Source organism: Oncorhynchus clarkii, chromosome 13, assembly GCF_045791955.1.
Source record: "Oncorhynchus clarkii lewisi isolate Uvic-CL-2024 chromosome 13, UVic_Ocla_1.0, whole genome shotgun sequence".
In the NCBI taxonomy this organism is placed as follows: domain Eukaryota; kingdom Metazoa; phylum Chordata; class Actinopteri; order Salmoniformes; family Salmonidae; genus Oncorhynchus; species Oncorhynchus clarkii.
This window is the reverse complement of record NC_092159.1, coordinates 38503729-38529234: the sequence shown is the minus strand read 5'-3', so window position 1 is coordinate 38529234 and position 25506 is coordinate 38503729. Positions and strand designations below refer to the sequence as shown.

At 42.7% G+C, this 25506-nt stretch overlaps 1 protein-coding gene across 1 annotated transcript; it reads right to left on the bottom strand.

Moving 5' to 3' along the window:
• Positions 1 to 926: 926 nt before the first annotated feature.
• Positions 927 to 24252, bottom strand: LOC139364657 (F-box/LRR-repeat protein 20). The gene is made up of 15 exons (XM_071101587.1): positions 23993 to 24252; positions 18321 to 18382; positions 11615 to 11669; positions 11428 to 11502; positions 10603 to 10697; positions 10392 to 10460; positions 10179 to 10274; positions 9648 to 9774; positions 7508 to 7582; positions 6523 to 6653; positions 6131 to 6191; positions 5145 to 5189; positions 4991 to 5047; positions 4494 to 4706; positions 927 to 4334 (listed from the first exon to the last, which is right to left on the bottom strand). Exons 1-15 carry the CDS (start codon positions 24032 to 24034, stop codon positions 4227 to 4229), a joined length of 1311 nt encoding a protein of 436 aa, XP_070957688.1. The 5' UTR covers positions 24035 to 24252; the 3' UTR covers positions 927 to 4226.
• Positions 24253 to 25506: the final 1254 nt, after the last annotated feature.

Sequence of the window (25506 nt, the reverse complement as noted above, 5' to 3'; positions counted from 1 at the left end):
AAAAGGAAAAAAGATTGACATTAATTTATATGAACTACAGTCATTGTGTAAAGTAAATAATTAAAAAAAAAAAAAAGTAAAGTCATCCCCGGGTGTCAAACTACCAAGGACACACTTTAGATCCACCATCTTGTTCACGCAGCCATCCCTCCTCCCCTACCCCCTCCAACACACAGCCTAGTCATAGGGACTGAGTGGACCGATCCAGAATTCAGTCATCTGTCATCTTTCATGTAAACTGCTGGGGAAAAAAGTGGAATGAAGCAGTATAATTGTTTTGCATGTGTTTCGTCTTGACATTCTACAGGGTAGTTTGTGTAGTTTATGAGAACCCGGTATGGACATGTTCTCATGTGTTTGTATACTGAATACATTCTAAAAGGTACCGCTCGAGTCTGAATTTGCCTGTTGTCTGTGCTGTCAATAGTGTGTATGTGTAGGCTTGCATGTCTACTCTGCATACCTTCGCTCTCAACTGAGTTATGATTCAGAGAGGACCATGGGAGTGCAAATGGTCAGTGCGTACCGTGTGTGTCTCAGTGTGTCTGTGTATGACTAAGCGAGTAGAAGTGGTGCCTGTGACTCAGCAACTGTGTGAAGAGGGCAAACAGGTGTTCTGGATCCAGGCTTCACCATGACTTTCCTTCCAGTAACTTCAGACCGTACAGAGCAGTGGAAGCACAGTTGCACGTAGCCAGAGGGTGAGTAGTACAAGAGTACATTATGCATCTCTGCCATCTTGGCTCCTGGATGTTCTCTAATCCCCCATAAACCCACATTCAACAAAACAGATCAGACTAGATTCATCTCAGTTTGCATTATCCCCCTCCCACTTCTACCCCTGGCTGACAAATCACAAAATAGAAAATAATCATCATTAAATGTTTTGCCTGTTGGTTTGTTTGAATCTTAGAAGGAAATATGCATTTTTAGGGAACATTAAAACATTTATATTGGGCGTACCAACTCTGTTTTGTTTCTACAGTGGGCTGGGCTGCATCATGGTGTTAGGGGATCCCCAAAGCAAGGCATAACAAGTAAAGGGAAAGCACATCAGGAGAGGAATCTGTTTCTGCTACATCAGCACACAACCTAGGCCCTAACCCCCCACGTTCCCAGACAACACCTTCATGGAAACACATTCAATACGTTGTATAACATCCATTATACATACAATGGACACCGGTTCATCCTCATCATTAACTTATTTTACAAATTGCACTGTGTCCAACCCTTCCCGCTGTACAAAGGCTACACTCTGGACATTAGGTAACAAGAACTCGTAATAGAACACAAACCGCATAAGACCAAAAACCAAGGACTGCAAGAGGGCTCAAACTTAACTGGGGAAAACACTGAACTCATGACTGAATGCAAAACAAAAACAGCCCCACCCCAAAACACACCAAACAGAAAAGAGAGTGGCGAGGGGTGAGAACGAGATGTAGAAGTCACCAACTTGAACAGAAAAAGGCTAAAACAAAGACAACTACAAAAAGAAAAACAGAACAGAGAGAATCGAAGAGGAGAGACAGAAAACAGAGAAGGTTAAAGTGTGGGAGAGGAGGAAGGATCCAGATGAAAGGCTTTGATACTCATGAACAGGGGTCAAAGTCTTTTCATAAGGTGGTAGTTGTGGCGTTTTGGGACACATACCCCTGCACTCCAACATCTGTCAGCAGGCCAGTGTTGTGTGCTCAGCTCACTCCAGGTCAAGATTCTAAACAACTTCCTTGTTCCTATCCAATCCCAGCGGCCCCTCCTCCTCTCATGTCACTGGATCCAGGCAGAAAGAGGGGGCGTTGCGCTGGTGGCAGGGTCAACTTCAATAGCACCCTCTCCCCTGCAAGGCCTCATGGGAGTTGAAGGGGCATCACTGTCACTGACCAGATCCCGGTGCCCGCGAGCAACACTGGGCATCTCCTCCTACCCATGTGTGGTTCGCCAGCTCGCATTCATAAAGAATGTTCATCAACAAGGGAAAAAAAAGACTAAAAGCAACAAAATAAAAATACAGATACTTTGTTTTCGGTTTGCTTTTTCTTTCCGTTCTCCTGGTCTGTCTGGCATCACAAACTCGCAGTGACGTCAATCTTTTTTATTTTATGAGTTTGTGTCTGTATTCTATATTTTGCTGTTGTTAAGACTAGCTTGCAGGGGCCTGGTTTATTATGTCTCCAAAATGGTTCACTGTCCAAACTACTCCCCATAGCCCCGGAACATTCTCTCACACACACACACACACACACACACACAGTACGTGTTTGGCTTAACATAGTTCATAGTGCGAGACCCATTGATGTAAATCTCTCCTTCACACGATGGTCTGTGGTGTGGTTTAGCTGGCTGCGGGGCTGGATTTCCACAGTACTTACATATATTACATTTAAAAAACTAGAATTGTTACATGCAACATTTGGCATCTTCTCAAGTCCCCACGTGTAAGTCTCAATTGGTGTCCTTTTTAGAAAAATATTCACCATTCTCTCTTTTTTTTTTGTACAATGAAGCTTCTGATTGTAACAGAGAAAGGGGAAGGGGGAAAGGGTATTGAGCTGTGTGTGTGTGTGTGCGCGCGCATGTTCAAGTGTGTGTAGTCATGTGGCAGTAAACTATTAGGTGAGTCAGAGACTCTGTCATCATTTTGCTGGATAAACTCAGCATATCCCCTAGCAGGCCTGCATTAAGCTGCAGCTACTTTGCAGCTACTTTGAGTCTAGATAAGAACTACCACCTACTGCATCTACACTATGTTTGGGGGGGGGGGGGGGGGGGGGGGGGGCAGTTTAATGGTTGTAGAAGACACCCTTTTCCACTAGCACTTAAAATTAGGGCCAAATTAGAGCTGTTTCGAATGGAATTCCCAAATTCGAGCCAGAGCAGGCCAGTTTCACAACTGGTCAAGCTGGTAACGCAGTTAAAAAAATAAAATGTTTTAATTAAAAAATCACTGCTGGGTGCTGCCAACGTTTAGCTAGCTCATCTGGGTGTGTGAGCTGACAGCTAGCACATGGACAAGCAGTAATGCAGTAGTTAGACATGACACGAATTACCACCACAGCTGGATCCATATATCTTTGCACTACACAAACCTTTATGACAACAGTCAGCCCTAAAATGATAGCTACCATTATTAGCTAGCATTTCTGAGTTAAAACAAGCTACTGTAGCTAGCTAAAATGAGCTAGCAGGAATTGTAGCTGGCCAGGTCGTAGTTGCATCATATTAAACCGGTTGCCTGGTTTGCTTGGTTAGCTAGCTAGCCAATTGCGAATGGCAACGCTAACCGTTTGGCTAGTTAGCAAGCTAAATACATGGCTCCGAGTATGGCTAGCACTGACAGGAGTATGGGTTAAAGTTATTTAAATTCACCCTCACAATGCTTTAACTTCGTCAACATCTTGCCAGTTAGCAACATTAGCGAAGCCAGCTGCAGTCACATATTGACTACCTAGCAACATGACATCATTTATTCTATTTGGAGGCAGCGGAAACGCAATTTCAGCTTGCCCACCAAGGCCAGTCCAACCTGGGTTGACTTCAAAGTGCCAATGGAAACCGGTCTTTTGTAATAAAATAAAAAACTGGCCTAGCTATATGTTTGGAGTGGGCAGTCTGGAACCAGAGGATAACAAAGATGTCTAGAGGTAGCTTGTCAGTCGTTGAAAGATTCTGAGGGCATTCCTACCAAACCAATATCCTCATAGCTCTAGCCATGTTTCTGGTTATCCTCCCAACACCCAGACACATTGGATGTGAGTTTCTGATCCAAACCTATCTTCATGATCCTTCAGTAAAAGGTCATACTAGTCCATAGGGAACCTTGTATCCAGTGAGCCCTAGTTTCATGTAGTCCATACAGTGTATCAGGAGCCTAATCTGTAAACAGCAGTGGTTCTATTATGTAATCCTCCCTGTAATGCTGGGTGGTCTTTAGCACATGGGCCTGGGGACAGCAGGGAATGTACTGACGCTCATCTGTGGTGATGTGTGTGTGGGTGTGTGTTTATTTGTGTGTTTGACAAAGGCTGTTGTGAGTGGGTTTGGGAACGTCGTGGGGAAGGTTCTTCCCAGACCCTGTGGTGGTTGGGCTCTCTCCCTCTCTCTGCAGCTCCAATCGGGGGGGGACACACCAGCATGTATACCTGGAGGCCGGATCGGACCAGGCCGAGCCAGGTTGGGTGGAAGGGCAGATTTTGGGAGGGGGGGTGGGCGCAGTCTTCACATCATAGCAGGATACAGCAACGACAGAATCTCTGGCGACTCCCCCCGACCGAGGGGGGTGGGGTGACTGGGGCGAAATACGCGTGCACTTTGATGTTAGGTAGATGGGTCTGGAGAGGAGGAGAGAAAGAGATAAAAAACACAAGTGTTGGTGTAAGGGTCTATACAACCGCATCTAAGAAATGTTAATTCCTCTACTGTAATCTATGCGAGTCTGGGTGTCTGCACAACGCATAAGCAGCAATGTACGCTGTAGCACCAGTGTCTACCCTTAGTCTCTTAATGCCTGCGCGGGTGATCTGCTGGCAGTCGTAGAGCTCGATGCGGTCCAGGCTGTGGCAGGTCTTCAGGTGCTCCAGCGAGGCGTCCGTGATCAGGGGGCAGTTGTCCAGCTCGATCACCTCCAGCCGGTCGTGGGCACAGGGCCCGCTGCCCAGATGTCTAATGCCATCATCAGTAATCAGCTCACAGTGAGACAGGCTCTGAGTGGGTGAGTGAGTGAGTGAGTGAGTGAGTGAGTGAGTGAGTGAGAGAGAGCGAGAGAGAGAGAGATCACAACAACAACAAGGGAACACAGTTTAGAACAGCAATACTACTGCCACCCGACACACTGGGTGTCTTTTGTTATTAACACCATGAGACTGTGGATTATCTAAGAAACAAGTTCTTCTGAAATGTATTTCGTAGAATTTCAAGAGGTTCCTTAGATTGAACAAAGCATGTTTGAGACAAGCTCCTAGGATAGAAGCCATTAGCTAGTGCTCACCAGAACTTGCAGACGAGGGCAGTGGATGGACAACTGGATGAGTGTGCCGTCCGTGATCTGGGGAGGGACATAAACAAACGTATCCTTCTGGTGGATGGTGCTACAGTGTATGTTAGTGTGTGTGGGAACGTGCGTGTTGCACAGGCTAGCTCACCTGCACACACTCTTCCAGGTCCATCTTTTCCAGCTCATGACAATTCTGCCACAAAAAAAAAAAAGAACACTAAGACAACACATATACACTACCGTTCAAAAGTTTGCTGGCCTTCTAGGTAGCGTTACAAAGAAAAAGCCATATCTCAGACTGGCCTATATAGAGAAAAGATTAAGATGGGCAAAAGAACACAGACACAAGACCAGCAACCCGGAGTTGCCTCTTCACTGTTGACGTTGAGTCTGGTGATTTGTGGGTACTATTTAATGAAGCTGCCAGTTGAGGACTTGTGAAGCATCCGTTTCTCAAACTAGACACTAATGTACTTGTCCTCTTGCTCAGTTGTGCACTGGGGCCTCCCACTCTTTCTATTCTGCTTAGAGCCAGTTCGCACTGTTCTGTGAAGGGAGAAGTACACAGCGTTGTACGAGATCTTCAGTTTCTTGGCAATTTCTCTCATGGAATAGCCTTAATTTATCAGAACAAGAATTTACTGACGAGTTTCTGAAGAAAGTTCTTTGTTTCTGGCCATTTTGAGCCTGTAATCAAACCCACAAATGCTGATGCTCCAGATACTCAACTTGTCTAAAGAAGGCCAGTTATATTGCTTCTTCAATCAGAACAGTTTTCAGCTGTGCTAACATGATTGCAAAAGGGTTTTCTAATGATCAATTTACCTTTTAAAATGATAAACTTGGATTAGCTAACACAACCGGTCATTGGAACACAGGAGTGATGGTTGCTGATAATGGGCCGCTGTACACCTATGTAGATATTCCATAAGAAATCAGCAGTTTCCAGCTACAATAGTCATTTACAACATTAACAATGTCTACACTGTATTTCTGATCAATTTGATGTTATTTTATATGGACAAAAAATAATGATTTTCTTTTAAAAACAAGGAAATGTATAGGTGACCCCAAACTTTTGAACGGTAGTGTATGTCAGAGGTGTGTGTGACCTGCTTCAGTTTCCACACTCACCCTTGCCAGTGTAGTGAAGCCCACATCTGTGAGCTGAGAGCAGCGAGCCACCTCTAATATTCTGAAAGGAGACAGGACATACTGTTATGGTCGGGGGAACTGCTATGTATTGACGTGTGAGGAAATACAAGATGGGTTAACTTGGGCACTAACCAGAAAGGAGAGCGGGGTGTATTTGAGTCGTTAATGTATGAAGGGTTGTATGGGGTTTCTGGTGGTATTTGGAGTGAACAGGGGATAGAAGCAGGGATGGGTGGGGGTAGCGTGGATGTGGGTTGGATGAGGCGGGCTTGGTGGACACACACACACACACACACACCTTAGACCAGTGTGGAGGGGTTTGAGCAAAGTTCGGGGTGAGGAGGTAGAATAGGAGCAAAGGGAGTACCAACCTGAGGCGCGGGCAGTTCAGTCCCAAGGCGTGGAGGATGGCGTCTGTGATGTTGGCACAACCTGAGACACACAGCGACTGCAGATGGTGACAGCCCCGGCATATAGTAATGAGACCTTCATCTGTGATCTGCTGCTCAGAGGGAAACAGGCACGGGTAACTAGCAGAACTTCCACAGCATCAAACAGCTATAACACCATTATTACAAAATTAACATAATATTACCATAACTGATGCCGTAGGCTATGAATATCCACCTCAGAACGGTGAATGAGAATCATATCTTGTTTTGTGATATATTTTCTTTTCTTTTCCCTCTATAGTTCTGATCTTACAAGATTGCAGAAAGTTGCGAGGGGGAACCACACAGAGAAAGCATAGGTGTAAAAAGAGAGAGAGAGAGGACGAAAAAGAGGTGAGTCTGGCAAAAGAAGAGGGAGCTGTTGAAAGATGGGAGACATTGAGAAGGAGACAAGGAATGAAAGAGGGAGGGAGGGAGGGAGGGAGGCATTTGGGGTGTAGACATAACAGGAAGGGAATTTGGAGACACCGATAAAGAGGATGCCAGAGAAACAAATGTGTTGTCTGGGTGGATTTCACACGCTATTCGTTATGTAGGTTAGATGGCAGGGCAGGCCTCAGTCCACACCAGTCCCTCTACTGCAGGGCAGGATGCAGACTGACTGAGCAGCCTTGTACACAAAAGAAGTCCACAAAAAAAACAGCAGAGAGGCAGGACATTACTCATTTACCTTCCATATGGATGGCCACAACAGCTATTAGAGATTCCTCATTTCTCAAATTCCTAATTTCTCAATGACAAACCTATTCAGGAGTTACTAGCCCCCAACCCACCACAACAAAGCATTCAGCCCCAAACATGATGGGTGCTGAAATATCAAGCAAGACACTCACTTTATTTTGGAGCTGTGACCAGCAGGTTTTGCTGTTATGTGACCTAAACACTGAAAGAGGTGCTTGCTTACCGAACACGTCTGTAAGTTGAGAGTGACCAGCTCTGGACAGTGTGCACCAATGTGCTTCAGTGCTTCATCCTCCAACTAGTTAATATGTGGAGACGGAAAGAAGCAGAGAGAAATAGGCAGAGAGAGAGAGGCAGAGAGAGGCAGAGGCAGAGAGAGGAAAGAGACAGAGAGAGTCATTTGAAATCCCATTAGCAGTGCACCAAGGTAACCCCACCAATGAGGTACAGTGCCTTGCGAAAGTATTCGGCCCCCTTGAACTTTGCGACCTTTTGCCACATTTCAGGCTTCAAACATAAAGATATAAAACTGTATTTGTTTGTGAAGAATCAACAACAAGTGGGACACAATCATGAAGTGGAACGACATTTATTGGATATTTCAAACTTTTTTAACAAATCAAAAACTGAAAAATTGGGCGTGCAAAATTATTCAGCCCCCTTAAGTTAATACTTTGTAGCGCCACCTTTTGCTGCGATTACAGCTGTAAGTCGCTTGGGGTATGTCTCTATCAGTTTTGCACATCGAGAGACTGACATTTTTTCCCATTCCTCCTTGCAAAACAGCTCGAGCTCAGTGAGGTTGGATGGAGAGCATTTGTGAACAGCAGTTTTCAGTTCTTTCCACAGATTCTCGATTGGATTCAGGTCTGGACTTTGACTTGGCCATTCTAACACCTGGATATGTTTATTTTTGAACCATTCCATTGTAGATTTTGCTTTATGTTTTGGATCATTGTCTTGTTGGAAGACAAATCTCCGTCCCAGTCTCAGGTCTTTTGCAGACTCCATCTGGTTTTCTTCCAGAATGGTCCTGTATTTGGCTCCATCCATCTTCCCATCAATTTTAACCATCTTCCCTGTCCCTGCTGAAGAAAAGCAGGCCCAAACCATGATGCTGCCACCACCATGTTTGACAGTGGGGATGGTGTGTTCATGGTGATGAGCTGTGTTGCTTTTACGCCAAACATAACGTTTTGCATTGTTGCCAAAAAGTTCAATTTTGGTTTCATCTGACCAGAGCACCTTCTTCCACATGTTTGGTGTGTCTCCCAGGTGGCTTGTGGCAAACTTTAAACGACACTTTTTATGGATATCTTTAAGAAATGGCTTTCTTCTTGCCACTCTTCCATAAATGCCAGATTTGTGCAATAGACGACTGATTGTTGTCCTATGGACAGAGTCTCCCACCTCAGCTGTAGATCTCTGCAGTTCATCCAGAGTGATCATGGGCCTCTTGGCTGCATCTCTGATCAGTCTTCTCCTTGTATGAGCTGAAAGTTTAGAGGGACGGCCAGGTCTTGGTAGATTTGCAGTGGTCTGTATCCAAATCCGGCTTTAAACTTCTTCACAACAGTATCTCGGACCTGCCTGGTGTGTTCCTTGTTCTTCATGATGCTCTCTGCGCTTTTAACGGACCTCTGAGACTATCACAGTGCAGGTGCATTTATACGGAGACTTGATTACACACAGGTGGATTGTATTTATCATCATTAGTCATTTAGGTCAACATTGGATCATTCAGAGATCCTCACTGAACTTCTGGAGAGAGTTTGCTGCACTGAAAGTAAAGGGGCTGAATAATTTTGCACGGCCAATTTTTCAGTTTTTGATTTGTTAAAAAAGTTTGAAATATCCAATAAATGTCGTTCCACTTCATGATTGTGTCCCACTTGTTGTTGATTCTTCACAAAAAAATATAGTTTTATATCTTTATGTTTGAAGCCTGAAATGTGGCAAAAGGTCGCAAAGTTCAAGGGGGCCGAATACTTTCGCAAGGCACTGTAGCTAGCTAACCCCCTCCTGCAACTAAATGCCCTACCTGCTGTTTGGATCTACCATCCCCATAACACTGCGTGCAATACAAACATTAGCCCTGGTCTCATATCTAGACTAGCTAAGCCCCTCTCCCCTCAGTCAGCCCTTCAGTTTACCTATATCTTAACGCTTCATCCTCCTAGCTACAATACGAACCTTATGCGATCCGTTTGTTCATTTCACCTCCCAAGGGTGTCTGAATACCTCTCACACATCCAGTCTCTTCTTCTGTTAATGCACCTTTCTTAGACCGAGGTAGAGACCTTGTGCTTTTTAATGGTTCCATCTCTAGCGGACCCGTTTGTTGCCCTTTGCCCTGGCCCTACCTGTGTGCAGCCCTTGAGGAAAAGGCCTTTGAGTCCGGGACAGCATCGTACCAAGGCCTGGATGCCATCCTTAGTCACCTGGTCACACCACGAGATGTTAAGCTGCTCTAACAGAGGACAGCCCTCGCTGCAGGGGAAGAAAATGGGTCAGACCCCGGCACAGATATTAGATAAAAAGACGGCAAAACAACAAATGTGCCCCCAAATTTATGCACATCCCCTGAATAACGGAATTACCTGTTCACCCTACGCCTGCACAACAGATGCAACCATCTGCTCCTGCTGAGGAGACTCCCCGGTGTGTGTGTGAGAGAGTGAGTATTGTCGGAGTCCTAGAAAAACCTTGTATCTCAAAAAAGTCCCCGGATATTTTGATTGGCTTATATTAGTCCTAGAGTCAACAAACTGTCACGGAGCATGAAGAGGGATGACTACAATCCAATCACCAAAAGGTGAGTGACAAGGTTTTTCCAGGAATGCTGACAGTATGAGTGTGTGTGCACGAGAGAGGGAGAAAGAGAGACCCCTCACCTAAGTGCTTTGAGTGACAGGTTGGTGATTGAGGTACAGGACGCGAGGTCCAAGTGCTTGAGCTTGGGACAGAACTTACTGAGGCTATTACATGTGCTGCATGGGAGAGAAAGAGACAAGAGGCTTACATGTATAATAATGTAACAATTTAGTACATTAGCGAAACATAATTATACTAGACAAACATAATAAGGCATAAATGTCTGCAAATACCTGTCAGTAATCTTGGTGCAGCCATTTAAACTAAGCAGCTCAATATTCCTGCAGTTCTGGGAGAAGGTTCTGTTGAAAAACAAACAGGAACAGACATATTTGCACTGGAGTGTGTGTACTTGCCCTCCAGCTCCCACAATCAATCTCCTCCCCTCACCCTCCTCAGTGCCAAGAGTGCCCAGTCTAGTCCAGATTCCCAGTCAGTCCTCACCTCAGAGCGCTGTCCCCCACCCCCAGACAGCCCCGCAGACTCAACTTCCTCAGGAATCCCCCACATCGTTTCGAAATGTTCTCCACCACTCGCCCCTGCAACACACGGACACAAACAAACACCTCTCACAAACCAGATTCATCCCGGGATCATCTTCACTTTCACATACATGCAAAAATACATGTGGCAGGAGCATAGGGTAGGAGTCTGCCTGTTTAGGCTAAACTCAACCATCTTTGTAAACACTGACTGCTTGACTTGAACCCATTTCACAGAGCCTGTTGAGTGTCTGTCTTCATATGGCACTCAAGTCTGGCAAACACGATTATACTTGACCTGGCGTTCAGGTTGTTCATCGTTGATTATGGCAATGTACTAAACTTGTCACGTGTGTGAATACATCAGTCATACATTTCAAAGGCCTTTAAATGGTCATATGTTGTCATCCATACAGTGACATGGTCAATAGACTGACATACAGTACATGGCATTGACTGTGGTGAACGCACTACATCAATAGTAGTCTATTAAAACTTTCCTTTGGTAGACAATCAACTGCTAAGGTCCTGAATTCAATCTTAGATAATCACGGTATGTGGGTTTAATGTCAACGTTGTTTGTGTTTATAAAAGGTCAAAGCCATGAATATCCACTTTGTTTCCATAAAAGATGGCAAGACAGACAGACAAAAAAATAAAACAAAAAAATTAATGGCAGGTGAGGATGAGATGGAGAGGATAGGAGAGAGAAGAGGTGAGGATGAGATGGAGAGGATAGGAGAGAGAAGAGGTGAGGAAAAAGAAGGTTTATGCGAGACTTCCTGACCTCAATATCTCTCTGAAAGTCGAAAAGGTCAATCCTCTGCCAATTACTGCCGTCCAGGGCGAGCACATTCCACGACTGAGGGAGAGAGGGGCACAAGGTCAACTTCACTGGTTTCACTATTCTGTCCAACACACAATTGAACACACTCACACTGAACCAAATACACACTTCAGAAACACCAACTCACCCGTGAGACCTGGGCACAGCGACAGAGTGTCACCACATCCAGAAAGGAGAAGATTCTGGAACACAGACAGGGATGGTTCAGAACCCCTGGTACCCAGAACCAGAGCCCTCTATGTATACAAGGCTCTACCCAGAATCCCTGTTCTACCCTATAATTACATATAGAACTCTGCCACTTTGTTTGATGAGCATGACACTTATGATTGTGTTATTGTGTGGGTGACTTTATGTTAACTTTACTATGGTTATTGTGCTTGAAGGCTGGATAAATGTTTACTTTTGCAGAGCGAGATTGTGTTGTGGGGCATTAACACACACAAAATGTTAAAAACACCTCTTTCCATGACAGACTAACCATGTGAATCCAGGTGAAAGCTATGATCCCTCATTTGTCACTCGTTAAAGCCACTTCAAATCAGTGTAGATGAAGGGGAGGAGACAGGTTAAAGAAGGATTTGAGACAACTGAGAATGTGTGCCATTCAGAGGGTGTATGGGCAAGACAAAAAAGGTAAGTGCCTTTGAACAGAGTACGGCAGAAGGTGCCAGGAGCACCGGTTTGTGTCGAGAACTGCAAACGATGCTGGGTTTTTCACGCTCAACAGTTTCCTGTGTGTATCAACAATGGTCCACCACCCAAAGGACATCCAGCCAACTTGACAACTGTGGACTGGAGTCAACATGGGCCAGCATCGCTGTGGAACGCTTTCGACACCTTGTACAGTCGTGGCCCAAAATTTTGAGAATGACACAAATATTAATTTTCACAAAGTCTGCTGCCTCAGTTTGTATGATGGCAATTTGCATATACTACAGAATGTTATGAAGAGTGATCAGATGAATTGCAATTAATTGCAAAGTCCCTCTTTTCCATGCAAATTAACTGAATCCCCCAAAAACATTTCCACTGCATTTCAGCCCTGCCACAAAAGGACCAACTGACATCATGTCAGTGATTCTCTCGTTAACACAGGTGTGAGTGTTGAGGAGGACAAGGCTGGAGATCACTCTGTCATGCTGATGGAGTTCGAATAACAGACTGGAAGCTTCAAAAGAAGGGTGGTGCTTGGAATCATTGTTCTTCCTCTGTTGATCATGGTTACCTGCAAGGAAACATGTGCAGTCATCATTGCTTTGCACAAAAAGGGCTTCACAGGCAAGGATATCATCAAGAACTTCAAGGAGAGCGGTTCAATTGTTGTGAAGAAGGCTTCAGGGCGCCCAAGAAAGTCCAGCAAGCGCCAGGACCGTCTCCTAAAGTTGATTCAGCTGCGGGATCGGGGCACCACCAGTACAGAGCTTGCTCGGGAATGGCAGCAGGCAGGTGTGAGTGCATCTGCACACACAGTGAGGCAAATACTTTTGGAGGATGGCCTGGTGTCAAGAGGATGGCCTGGTGTGAAAAAACATCAGGGACAGACTGATATTCTGCAAAAGGTAACTGGGATTGGACTGCTGAGGACTGGGTTAAAGTCATTTTCTCGAATGAATCCCTTTTCTGACTGTTTGGGGCATCTGGAAACAAGCTTTTCTGGAGAAGACAAGGTGAGCGCTACCATCAGTCCTCTGTCATGCCAACAGTAAAGCATCCTGAGACCATTCATGTGTGGGGTTGCTTCTCAGCCAAGGGAGTGGGCTCACTCGCAATTTTGCCTAAGAACACAGCCATGAATAAAGAATAGTACCAACACATCCTCCGAGAGCAACTTCTCCCAACCATCCAGGAACAGTTTGGTGACGAACAGTGCCTTTTCCAGCATGATGGAGCACCTTGTCATAAGGCAAAAGTGATAACTAAGTGGGTCGGGGAACAAAACATTGATATTTTGGGTCCATGGCGAGGAAACTCCCCAGACCTTAATCCCATTGAGAACTGGTGGTCAAACCTCAAGAGGCTGGTGGACAAACAAAACCCCACAAATTCTGACAAACTCCAAGCATTGATTATGCAAGAATGCCATCAGTCAGGATGTGGCACAGAAGTTAATTGACAGCATTCCAGGGCGGATTGCAGAGGTCTTGAAAAAGAAGGGTCAACACTGCAAATTTGGACTCTTTGCATCAACTTAATGTAATTGTCAATAAAAGCCTTTGACACTTATGAAATGCTTGTAGTTATACTTCAGTATTCCATAGTAACATCTGACAAAAAATATCTAAAGACACTGAAGCAGCAGACTTTGTGAAAATTAATATTTGTGTAATTCTCAAAACTTTTGGCCACAACTGTAGAGTCCATGCCCCGACGAATTAAGGCTGTTCGGAGGGCGAAAACGGGGGTGCAACTAAATATTAAGGTGTTCCTAATGTTTGGTATACTCAGTGTGTGTGTACAATACCAGTCAAAAGTTTGGACACACCTACTCATTCAAGGTTTCTTCTTTGTTTGAACTATTTTCTACATTGTAGAACAATAGTGAAGACATCAGAACGATAAGATAACATATGGAATCATGTAGTAACTAACACTTTTATTTTAGATTCTTCAAAGTAGCCACCCTTTGCCTTGACAGTTTTGCACACTCTTGGCATTCTCTCAACCAGCTTCACCTGGAATGCTTTTCCAACAGTCTTGAAGGACTTCCCACATATTCTGAGCACTTGTTGGCTGCTTTTCCTTCATTCTGCGGTCCAACGCATCCCAAACCATCCCAATTGGGATGAGGTCGGGTGATTGTGGAGACCAGGTCATTTGATGCAGCACTACATCACTCTCCTTCTTGGTCAAATAGCCCTTACACAGCCTGGAGATATAGTGGGTCATTGTCCTGTTGAAAAACAAATGATAGTCCCACTAAGCGCAAACCAGATGGGATGGCGTATCGCTGCAGAATGCTGTGGTAGCCATGCTGGTTAAGTGTCCCTTGAATTCTAAATAAATCACTGGCAGTGTCACCAGCAAAGCACCCACACAACTCCTCCTCCATGCATCACGGTGGGAACCATACACGCGGAGATCACCCGCTCACCTACTCGGTGTCTCACAAAGACACAGCGGTTGGTACCAAAAATCTCAAATTTGGACTCAAAGACCAAAGAACAGATTTCCACTGGTCTAATTTGCTTGTGTTTCTTGGCCCAAGAAAGGCTCTTTATAATAATAATATTGGTGTCCTTTAGTAGTGATTTCTTTGCAGCAATTCAACCATGAAAGCCTGATTCATGCAGTCTCTTCTGAACAGTTGATGATGAGATGTGTCTGTTACTTGAATGCTGTAAAGCATTTATTTGGGCTGCAATTTCTGAGGCTGGTAACTCTAATGAACTTATCCTCTGCAGCAGAGTTAACTCCGGGTCTTCCTTTCCTGTGGCGGTCCTAATGAGAGCGAGTTTCGTCATAGCGCTTGATGGTTTTTGCGACTGCATATTAAGAAACTTTCAAAGTTCTTGAAATTGACTGACCTTCATTTCTTAAAAGTAATGAGGACTGTCGTTTCTCTTTTTTTATTTGAGCGGTTCTTGCCATAAAGCGGACTTGGTCTTTTACCAAATAGGGCTATCTGCTGTATAGCACCCCTACCTTGTCACAACACAACTGATTGGCTCAAACGCATTAAGGAAAGAAATTCCACAAATTAACAAGGCACACCTGATAATTTAAATGCATTCCAGGTGACTACCTCATGAAGCTGGTTGAGAGAATGCCAAGAGTGTGCAAAGCTGTCATCAAGGCAAAGGGTGGCTACTTTAAAGAATCTCAAAAATATATATATATATTTTTTTCACCTTTATTTAACAAGGTAGGCTAGTTGAGAACAAGTTCCCATTTACAACTGCGACCTGGCCAAGATAAAGCAAAACAGACAACAGTTACACATGGAATAAACAAGCCAATAACACAATAAACAAAAACAATCTTTAAGAGTTTTTTTGTTTCTACATGTGTTATTTTTTAGTTTTGATCTTCGCTATTATTCTACAATGTAGAAAATAGTACAAATAAAGAAAAACCCAGGAATGAGTAGGTGTCAACTTTTGACTGGTACTGCATGTACAGTTGAAGTTGTCAGTTAACATACACCTTTGCCAAATACAGTTTTTTTTTCACAATTCCTTACATTTAATCCTAGTACAAATTCCCGGTTTTAGGTCAGTTAGGATCACCACTTTATTTTAAGAATGTGAAATGTCAGAATAATAGTGAGAATGATTTATTTCTACTTCTGACCCACATTCCCAGTGGGTCAGAAGTTAACATACACTCAACTAGTATTTGTTAGAATTGCCTTTAAATTGTTTAACTTGGGTTTGAGGTAGCTTCCCACAATAAGTTGGGTGAATTTTGGCCCATTCTTCCTGACAGAGCTGGTGTAACGGAGTCAGGTTTGTAGGCCTCCTTGCTCACACACGCCTTTTCAGTTCTGCCCACAGATGTTCTATAGGATTGAGGTCTGGGCTTTGTGATGGCCACTCCAATACCTTGATTTTTTTTATTTGGATTTTCCCATGATGTCAAGCAAAGAGGCACTGAGTTTGAAGGTAGGCCTTGAAATACATCTACAGGTACACCTCCAATTGACTCAGATGATGTCAGAAGCTTATAAAGCCATGATATCATTTTCTGGAATTTTCCAAGCTGTTTAAAAGGCACAGTCAATTTCTGACCCACTGGAATTGTGATACAGTGAAATAATGTCTGTAAACAATTGTTGAAAAAATTACTTGTGTCATGCACAAAGTAGATGTCCTAACCAAGTTGCCAAAACTATAGAAATTTGTGGAGTGGTTGAAAAAGTGAATGACTCCAACCTAAGTATATGTAAACTTCCGACTTCAACTGTATGTATGTATGTATGTATGTATGTCGTGTACCAGTGCCTTCAGAAGGTATTCATACCCCTTGACTTTTTCCACATTGTGTTACAGCCAGAACTCAACATTTATTACATTCTCATTTACATAAGTATTCACACCCCTGACTCAATATTTGTTGAAGCACCTTTTACAGCAATTGCAGCTGTGAAACTTCAGGTCTTGCCATAGATTTTAGTAGATTTAAGTCAAACTGTGTTTTTGGTAAGCAACTCCTGTGTAGATTTGGCATTGCATTTTAGGTTATTGTCCTGCAGAAAGGTGAATTCATCTAGGATTTTGCCTGTGCTTAGCTCCATTCCATTAATTTTCTTATCCTGAAAAACTCCCCAGACCTTAACGATTACAAGCATACCCATAACATTATGCAGCAACCACTATGCTTGAAAATATGTAGAGTGGTACTCCGTAACGTATTGGCCTCCTAAAATAACACTGTATTACGGACAAAAAGTTAATTGCTTTGCCACATTTTTTGCATTATTACTTTAGTGCCTTGTTGCAAACAGGATGCATGATTGTTTTCAAATATTTGAATTCTGTACAGGCTTCCTTTTCACTATCAATTAGGTTAGTATTGTGGAGTAACTACAACGCTGTTGATCCATCCTCAGTTCTCCCATCACAGCCATTAAACTATGTAACGGTTTTAAAGTCACCACCGGCCTCATGGTGAAATTCCTGAGCAGTTTCCTTCCTCTCTGGCAACTGAGTTAGGAAGGTCACCTGTATCTTTGTAATGACTGGGTGAATTGATACAGCATCCGAAGTGTAAATAATAACTTCACCATGCTCAAATGGATTTTCAAGGTATGCTTTTAAATTCTTCGCCCATCTACCAATAGGTAGCCTTCTTTGCGAGGCATTGGAAAATGTCTCTGGTCTTTATGGTTGAATCTGTGTTTGAAATTCACTGCTCGACTGAGGGACCTTACAATTTTCTGTATGTGTGGGGTACAGAGATGAGGTAGTCATTCAAAAACTATTATTGCACACAGAGTGAGTCCATACAACGTACGCCACTCGTTAAGACATTTTATTGCCATAACAAATGGGTTGAATACTTATTGAGTCAAGACATTTCAGCTTTTAATTTTTATTACATTTGTAAACATTTCCATAAACAATTCCACTTTGACATTATTGGGTATTGTGTGTAGGCCAGTGAACCAAAACATTGAAATGTTACCCATTTTTAAATTCAGGTTGTAACACAAAATGTGGAAGAAGTCAAGGTGTGAATACTGCCTTGCCATCTATGCCCTTCAAGAATAGTGTGGATGTGTGATGGATTCATATGGAACACATTGCACTCTGCAGCCCAGTGTGATATAGGGTGAGTATAATGTTGCAATTGGCCTCGGCAAGCCTGCCCCTAACCCAAAAGCCCTAGTAAATCAGAGCTCAGTCTGTGGCCCCCCGCACCTTCAGCACACCCCCAACTGTCAGCACCTCTATCCCAGACCGTTCTGCTGGTGAGACCCAGGCTTGAGTTATGGCCTCCATTTTCTGTTTGCTCAAGGGCTTTTACTTTTTTTGTTTTGCTTAATTGATTTGAATGTTTTATAGCCCAGACCATCTGTGTTTAATTAGTTTTAGCATTGGGGGAGGGGAAATTGGGGCAAGTGGGATGGGGCGCATGAGGGAGAGCGGCAGATGGCAGTTGGTCGGTGATGTTGACCAAACCACTAGAGCCCCGGTATAGTCACCCTTTGTTTCTAAGGTAGATCATGGCTAAGTGTCACGATGTAACCTCCCAAATTGTCAGTGGCTGTGTTGTGTGGAGCAGGTGGATGCTGTGTTTTGGGCAGGTTAAGATGTCTGATGGCGTTGAGCATGTGGCATGGTATATTATGTGTGCGCAGACGGCCCAGTCATTGGAAAGCCCTCGCTCACCGTAGCAACAGCTCCTTGGGCAGCTTCTTATTGATGACGGCCTCGTCGCTGTTTGAGAACATCTGTGAGGAAGAGATGAAGGAGAGTGTGTTAACTTCCTCTGGCTCTGTCGCTCACAGCAGGACTGGCCTAGACTTCCTCTATTCTCTCTGGCCCCGCCCCAAGGAAAGCTCCAGCATATAAACGATCACCATCAGTAGATAGGTTCAACGTCAAAGCTTGATGGGAGAAAGGGGGTGATACAGTGAGTGCGGTGGAGATTGAGACATTTTCTGCCTCCTAATCAAACCCGGTGTGAAATGTCACTTGCTTCCTTCCTGTCTGATCATCTCACTGTTTTCTTGCTTCCCATGTTTACGTTGTAAATGTCTGAACAGTGACGACAGAAGAGGTGTTTTAACACACCCACAGACAGAGAATTAGGACCCATGAGATATTCAGTCCCTTGATACACTGAAAGATGATGTCATGGAAAATAGTATCCTACTCTAGTGTGCAGAGTTCCCATATTTAGGAGCAAACTTACATTTGTCCAAGTATGAAGCACTTAATGGGTAAGTCAATTGCATTCGTCTTTGATTCCTGGGGCCACCCATACAACATTGGTTGTATGACTAAGGCTGCATTTACACAATCAGCCCAATTCTGATAGGCCAATTAAATTCAGATTTTTTTTGTCTTTCGACCAAACTTATCAGCTCTGAAAAAGATGCGCGAAAAGATCTGATGTGATTGGTCAAAAACACCAATTAGTGGAACAAATATCTTAGTTGGCCTGTCGCTAAGACGCTTTGGATAACTTTGGTCTGCTAAATGGCATATATTATTTTAAAAATGATTAATGGGAGGAGTATTGTAGTCAGAATAGGACCTGTCAAATGCAGTAATGCTGAACCATACTGGTGTTCCATGTAATGACAAAGATATCAAGCATAAACAGGAATATACTTAATCCATTGTAGAGACTTGAGCAAATTTCTGACAAAGTCAACATGAGTCTGCTGTTAGCCTGACCTCTAATATATGTATATTTTGAATGTGAATCTATGATTTGTCTGTTAACTTATAATACAAATTCAGGAGACACACTGGGTCAATAGTACATTAAGCCTGTCCTATGATCCCTGTTTACTTCCACACTGAGGGAGCAGGAAAGGACAGGCATTTCGCTTTTGGGGCAAATTCACTCTGACAAGCTTGCCTTTCAGAGAACTACTCAACGGGTCAAATAATCCACGGCCATTTCCAAAATAACCAGATGCTCATGGTCTGGGGCGTATAGGCTACGTTGTTTTTCCTTTGTGGTGTAACATTATGTGATTGTTTGCAGGGCCACAGTAGTTATTGGTCATTTCCATGTAAAGAGGACCCATGAGCACCAACATGTGAAATCCACATGAGCATATCAAATCTGGTGTCAAATGAAAACGAAGACTATATTTTTGAGAAGGCATACATACATACATACATTTAAAAAATCCATCCTAAACATTTCAGAATGAGTAAAGGCTTTGATTTCGGGCCAAACAGATGGAAAAGGGGTCTTAGAAAACATCTACCAGAAAAAGTATTTAAAAAAAAAAGGTAATAGAAATACATAAAAACACAACAATGCTTAAGGAAATAAAGACCCCTGCCAACTAATAAACATGTTTTCTATAACTTTTTTGCCTTGTGTAAGTTTAAGAAACATTGCCCTGTGCCTTGAAATTCCTTTACCAAAAACCAACATATCTTTAAGTAACAAGTAAAGGTAGACCTATCAATAAAGTTACTGTTTTTACAGATATCCATTTTGTTAATTCATTATTAAGTGATTAAACCCCCCCCCCCCCCCCCCCCCCCCCCCCCCCAAATTGGTAAGTGATTTTCTGAAATTGAATTGGCTACAATGGTAAACTATACTCTACCGAACTCTACTGTTCTGTCCTTCACTGAGCTCTATTGTGCTGTACTGTACTTTGAATGTCCAAGCTTGTGAAACAGAGGTCTATGATTGGTTTTGATTTGGTCCATTCAAATTTGGTCTTGTCTGGGGGCAGAGCTCATTAAAATAATAGCCCGTGTGTAGAATAATACCCAAATATGCAGAGGAGGATATTACATATTTATACCTTTTGTGTACCTATTTAGGATACAACACTATGAAGAGAATGATATGCATATCCATTATTATGCATTTCTGTGTAGTACAGATCAGGGACCCATGACAAAATTCTGTTACCGCAATTCCGTTACTGGGTGTAAATCCACTTCACTTACTGTAGTTTAATAATCAAAAGAGATTTTTCAAAGTCAATGTCTCAGGTCATAGCTGACATCGCAGTCTGTCTGCAGACATTGTTGAATCTTAATTCGGAGCAGATGTTTAGAGTTTCTGGAAAACGTTGACACAGGGAGATTTTTATGAAATTCTGTTACCAAACTTTGCATCTGCACAGTTCTTCCAGTAAATGTGTTATTGTAAAAGGTTCCGTGTAAATTGCTTTCAAAACTATTCCTTTTCCATAGGCTTGTTAAACTTTGAAATCAATGGTTTTTGTTGGGCATACATTTTAAGCGAAAAATCTACGCAATTCCGTTACCGTGGAACTGCCCTTATGGTTTGAGTATGTTATGTCACACATTTTTACAAAGTACCTTTTCTTGAATGGTAAATACTCTTTCATGTGATATATCCTATTGTACAGTGCATTCAGAAAGCATTCAGGCCCCTTGACTTTCTTCGCATCTTGTTACATTACAGCCTTATTCTAAAAAAATTGATTCAATTGTTTCCCCCCCTCAATCTCCACACATTACCCCATGACAAAGCAAAACGTTTTCAGATCCTTTACTCAGTACTTTGTTGAAGCACCTTTGTTGAAGCGATTACAGCCTGGAGTCTCCTTGGGTATGACGCTTGGCACACCTGCATTTGGGGAGTTTCTCCCATTATTCTCTGCAGATCCTCTCAAGCTCTGTCAAGTTGGATAGGGAGTGTCGACGCACAGCTATTTTCAGGTCTCTCCAGAGATGTTCGATCGGGTTAAAGTGTGGGCTCCGACTGGGCCACTTAAGAACATTCAGATACTTGTCCCGAAGCCACTCCTGCGTTGTGTTGGCTGTGTACATAAGGTTGTTGTACTGTTGGAAGGTGAACCTTCACCCCAGTCTGAGGTCCTGAGCGCTCTGGAGCAGGTTTTCATCAAGGATCTTTGTACTTTGCGCAGTTCATCTTTCCCTCAATCCTGACTAGTCTCAGTCCCTGCCTCTGAAAAACATCCCCATAGTATGATGCTGGCACCATCTTGCTTCACCATAGGGATGGTGCCAGGTTTGCTCCAGAAGTGACACTTGGCATTCAGTCCAAAGAGTTAAATCTTGGTTTCATCAGACCAGATAATCTTGTTTCTCATGGTCTGAAAGTCCTTTAGATAACTTTTGGTAAACTCCAAGTGGGATGTGCCTTTTAATGAGGAGTGGCTTCCATAAAGGCCTGATTGGTGGAGTGCTGCAGAGATGGTTGTCTTTCTGGAAGGTTCTCCCATCTCCACAGACAAACTCTGGAGCTCTGTCAGAGTGACCATCGGGTTCTTGTTCTTGGAAACCTTCAATGCTCCCGAAAAGTTTTGGTACCCTTCCCCAGATCTGTGCCTCGACACAATCCTGTCTCGGCACTCTACGAACAATTCCTTCTATCTCATGCCTTGGTTTTTGCTCTGACATGCACTGTCAACTATGGGTATCTTATATAGACAGGTGTGTGCCTTTCCAAATCATGTCCATTTACCACAGGTGGACTCCAATCAAGTTGTAGAAACATCAAGGATGATCAATGGAAACAGGATGCTCCTGAGCTAAATTTCAAGGCACATAGCAAAGGACCTGAATACGTGTGTAAATAAGGTTTCTGTTTTTGCTGATTTTATAAATTAATAAAATAAATTATAAATACATTTCTGAAAACCCGTTTTCACTTTGTCATTATTGGGTATTGTTTGTTGGTTGATACATATTTCATCTATTTTAGAATAAGGCTGTAACTTAACAAAATGTGGAAAAAGTCAAGAGGTCTTGAACACTTTCCGAATGCACTGTAAATCAAATGGTTTGAAATAAGGCTAAATCATACTCATACTATTTAGGAAGTTTTCAAATAATTTGGATCCTTTCCCATCATGATAAGTTATAAGTTAAATGTACAAATTGTTCTCTAACCTTTGAATATGAAATCTAGATATGAATGACTTTCTATTAGTTCAATAACTGACAGTGTGGTCTAAAAAACGTTGAAATAGAATGTTCAGAATACAAGACACAATTCAAAGCCAATGGGTTAACATTCTCTTATAACATTTTTGTCTCTGGTCTATGAAAAACTGTTGGAAATGCTTAAGACTTAAGGGATATGTGTTGCCTTGCCTTGGTTACAGTACATGTACTGGTATATGAACTGAGCTCACTGACTGATTCACACTAAGAATTTCTGAAGACAACACACCTCATCACTTTGGAAACTAAATACGCACAACACAAAATTGTTTATCTCTAACTGTAGCGTTTCAATGTACAAACACTAGGCCTCTTGACAATATGCAATATGTCGATCCATAAAAAAACAGGGGCGTGACTAAGAATAGGCCTGCCTATAAATGCAACACAATTTCAATTCTACTCTGCAAACCGTTAAAGTCCTTTGTTATTGGCTAATAAACTACAGATCACGTATCTGCCGCAGATGTCAGCTTGTCAGGCCAGACGGTACGGCCTGAATCTTCTGAGTCGTCAGCTGTTGCACTTTAAAAATAAATAAAACCACAAATCCTACGCCGCCTAGATGAGGATTAAACAACACAGAGTGCTCATGGTAGACAGGCCAATGTCACGATGTGAACACACACACGAGTGGCATTTGTTAGACTATTTATCCAAAGCAATATTTCACATTTGGTGCATTATTTATCGCTGCGTATAAAGGGACAAACTTTGCCACAACGTTGAATAACGATCGCTTGCATAAAAAACAACATGGGACTTCTGTCAACGTAAACATCTATAGGGAAATTATAGCCTGTATGATTTGAAAAACAGATATATTGTTGTATTTGCTGTTGATATTCAGAGTGTGGTGGTGGACTAGCCGAGTCGTGGCCGAGCGAATGGCCCATCTGTATTAGAATCAACCAGCAGCGGCCATGAGTCTACACACAACAGAACCATAGCTGATCAAAGACAACATTCCAATTCGTCAACTCTGTGAAATAACTCAGTCACACAGTAGGATGAAGTAGGCCCGAATATTATATCACATTTTATGTTTATAAAACGATGGGAAATGTAGGGCTTCGTATCAGTGTGAAGCCTAAAAGTCTGTGTTTGTGCCATTGTCTTTGTTTTGACGGCACAAAGAGAAAGCTCGGATAGGCTCCACAATTTTAAAATCAGCCTTAACCTATGAATGCTTTATAAAACAAATTGTTAAACTATAATCCAATTTAATAATTGTACATTCTGGTAAGCTATTGAAGAAATCAAGATGTTGTCGTTACTTGAAAACAACATGTTTGCCCTAATCCAAACATTGACTGCGGAAGCTGCATCGGTGCGCAACCATGGACGCAGTTTAACAAACACCATAACACCAATCAAAAATAATTGTCATCTATCAATCGCATATATTATAAACTCACCTCAAACCGGCTCCGCGAAACACCATTAACCTCCTTCCCCATCTCGGACGGTGGTTTACCCGACTCGATCAGGGGGATAAGTAATTCGGTGTTAAAATTACAGTAACGTGTAGATATCGGCGCTCGTCTTGGAAACCCCAGTCCAAAGCTACCATGCTACCGTTGTTTCGGCAGCTGCGACGGCGGATTTCATCGTTTTTTCGGTTTGTAACACAATTGCAATAGCCTACCTCTCTACAACTGCCCCAGCCAACAACCCGAACTCTTATATCTCCGCTCACTAGTTCGCCCTCCCCTCCACCGTTCCCCCTTTATCTGTGAACACTGCTTTTAGCATTAGCCTTCTTTATTATGGACACAAATAATGACATTTGATAATAACCATGGACGATGTATAGCCTACATGCATTTTTCATCAGGGCAATATTCTGCCATTATTTAGAATTCTATAGAATTAGGCCTAGCCTATTTCTCCCTTTAGCCTAGGCCCTGCCTATATCATTGGGCTATGGGATATCAAAACATTAACCTTAAATAACTGTGATATAAAGGAGGACACTATGCAATGGCAGTTTATTGGTAGTCCTACTGTGTATGCTATTGTGCTGTCCAGTTGTCATTGGAGCCATGTGAGGCCTAGTTTCGGACAGGAGCGTAACCTACCTGCGATTTGTTTTGTAGTTTTTTGTGTGTTGTCTTTCATGCAGGATAAAGGGCATAATGATGTTGCATAAATAAAGATTACATACATAATATCATCGCCTTTTGCATATACCTACTTTGTGTGTATACACATAAATGGTCATAATAATGTCAACATATCTTTATTAAAAAATAATGCACTGTGGTGTCCATTATTTCCCATTATAAAACGTGTGTATATATATATATATATATATATATATCAAACTTCAATAGCCCCTGACAAAACAATGGACAACATTCTGAAACTGCCAATCTGAAGAACGAATTGATACATTGTAACTTTGTTGTTGCTGTTTGGGGAAAGAGCACTTCCGCTTTGGACTGCTTCCAGCTGCAAGAAACCAATCAAGACACATATATGTGACTTGTCATCCGATGTCATTGTAGCGGGAAAAGGTGCATATAAACAGGGAGTAGAAATCCATGCTGAGCCATTGCACTTTAAATCAAGTTGCAGTTCTTTCTGGATTCCTATTGTCGACTCACACAGTATAAAGAAAACATGATTACACATAATGTCTTTATAACGGAGGAAATATACTTTGGCAAAAATTTCCAGCGTCGCATGCACATACGTCCAGCTGCTAACGTCATATATCCGGGACATGTGCCGCGTTCAAACCAACTGGGAACTCGGAAATCTCCGACTTCCGACTAGTGCGTTCAAAACAACTGGGAAATCCGAAAAAGCAATGGACAAGCGTAGTTGGTCGAGAAATGGCAGGCTGGTCTCATAGACTAGGCGTAACATAGTAAACTAAAATCCGTTTGGTATGATTACAGAAGGTTAAAACGAAAGGAGAGTGGTT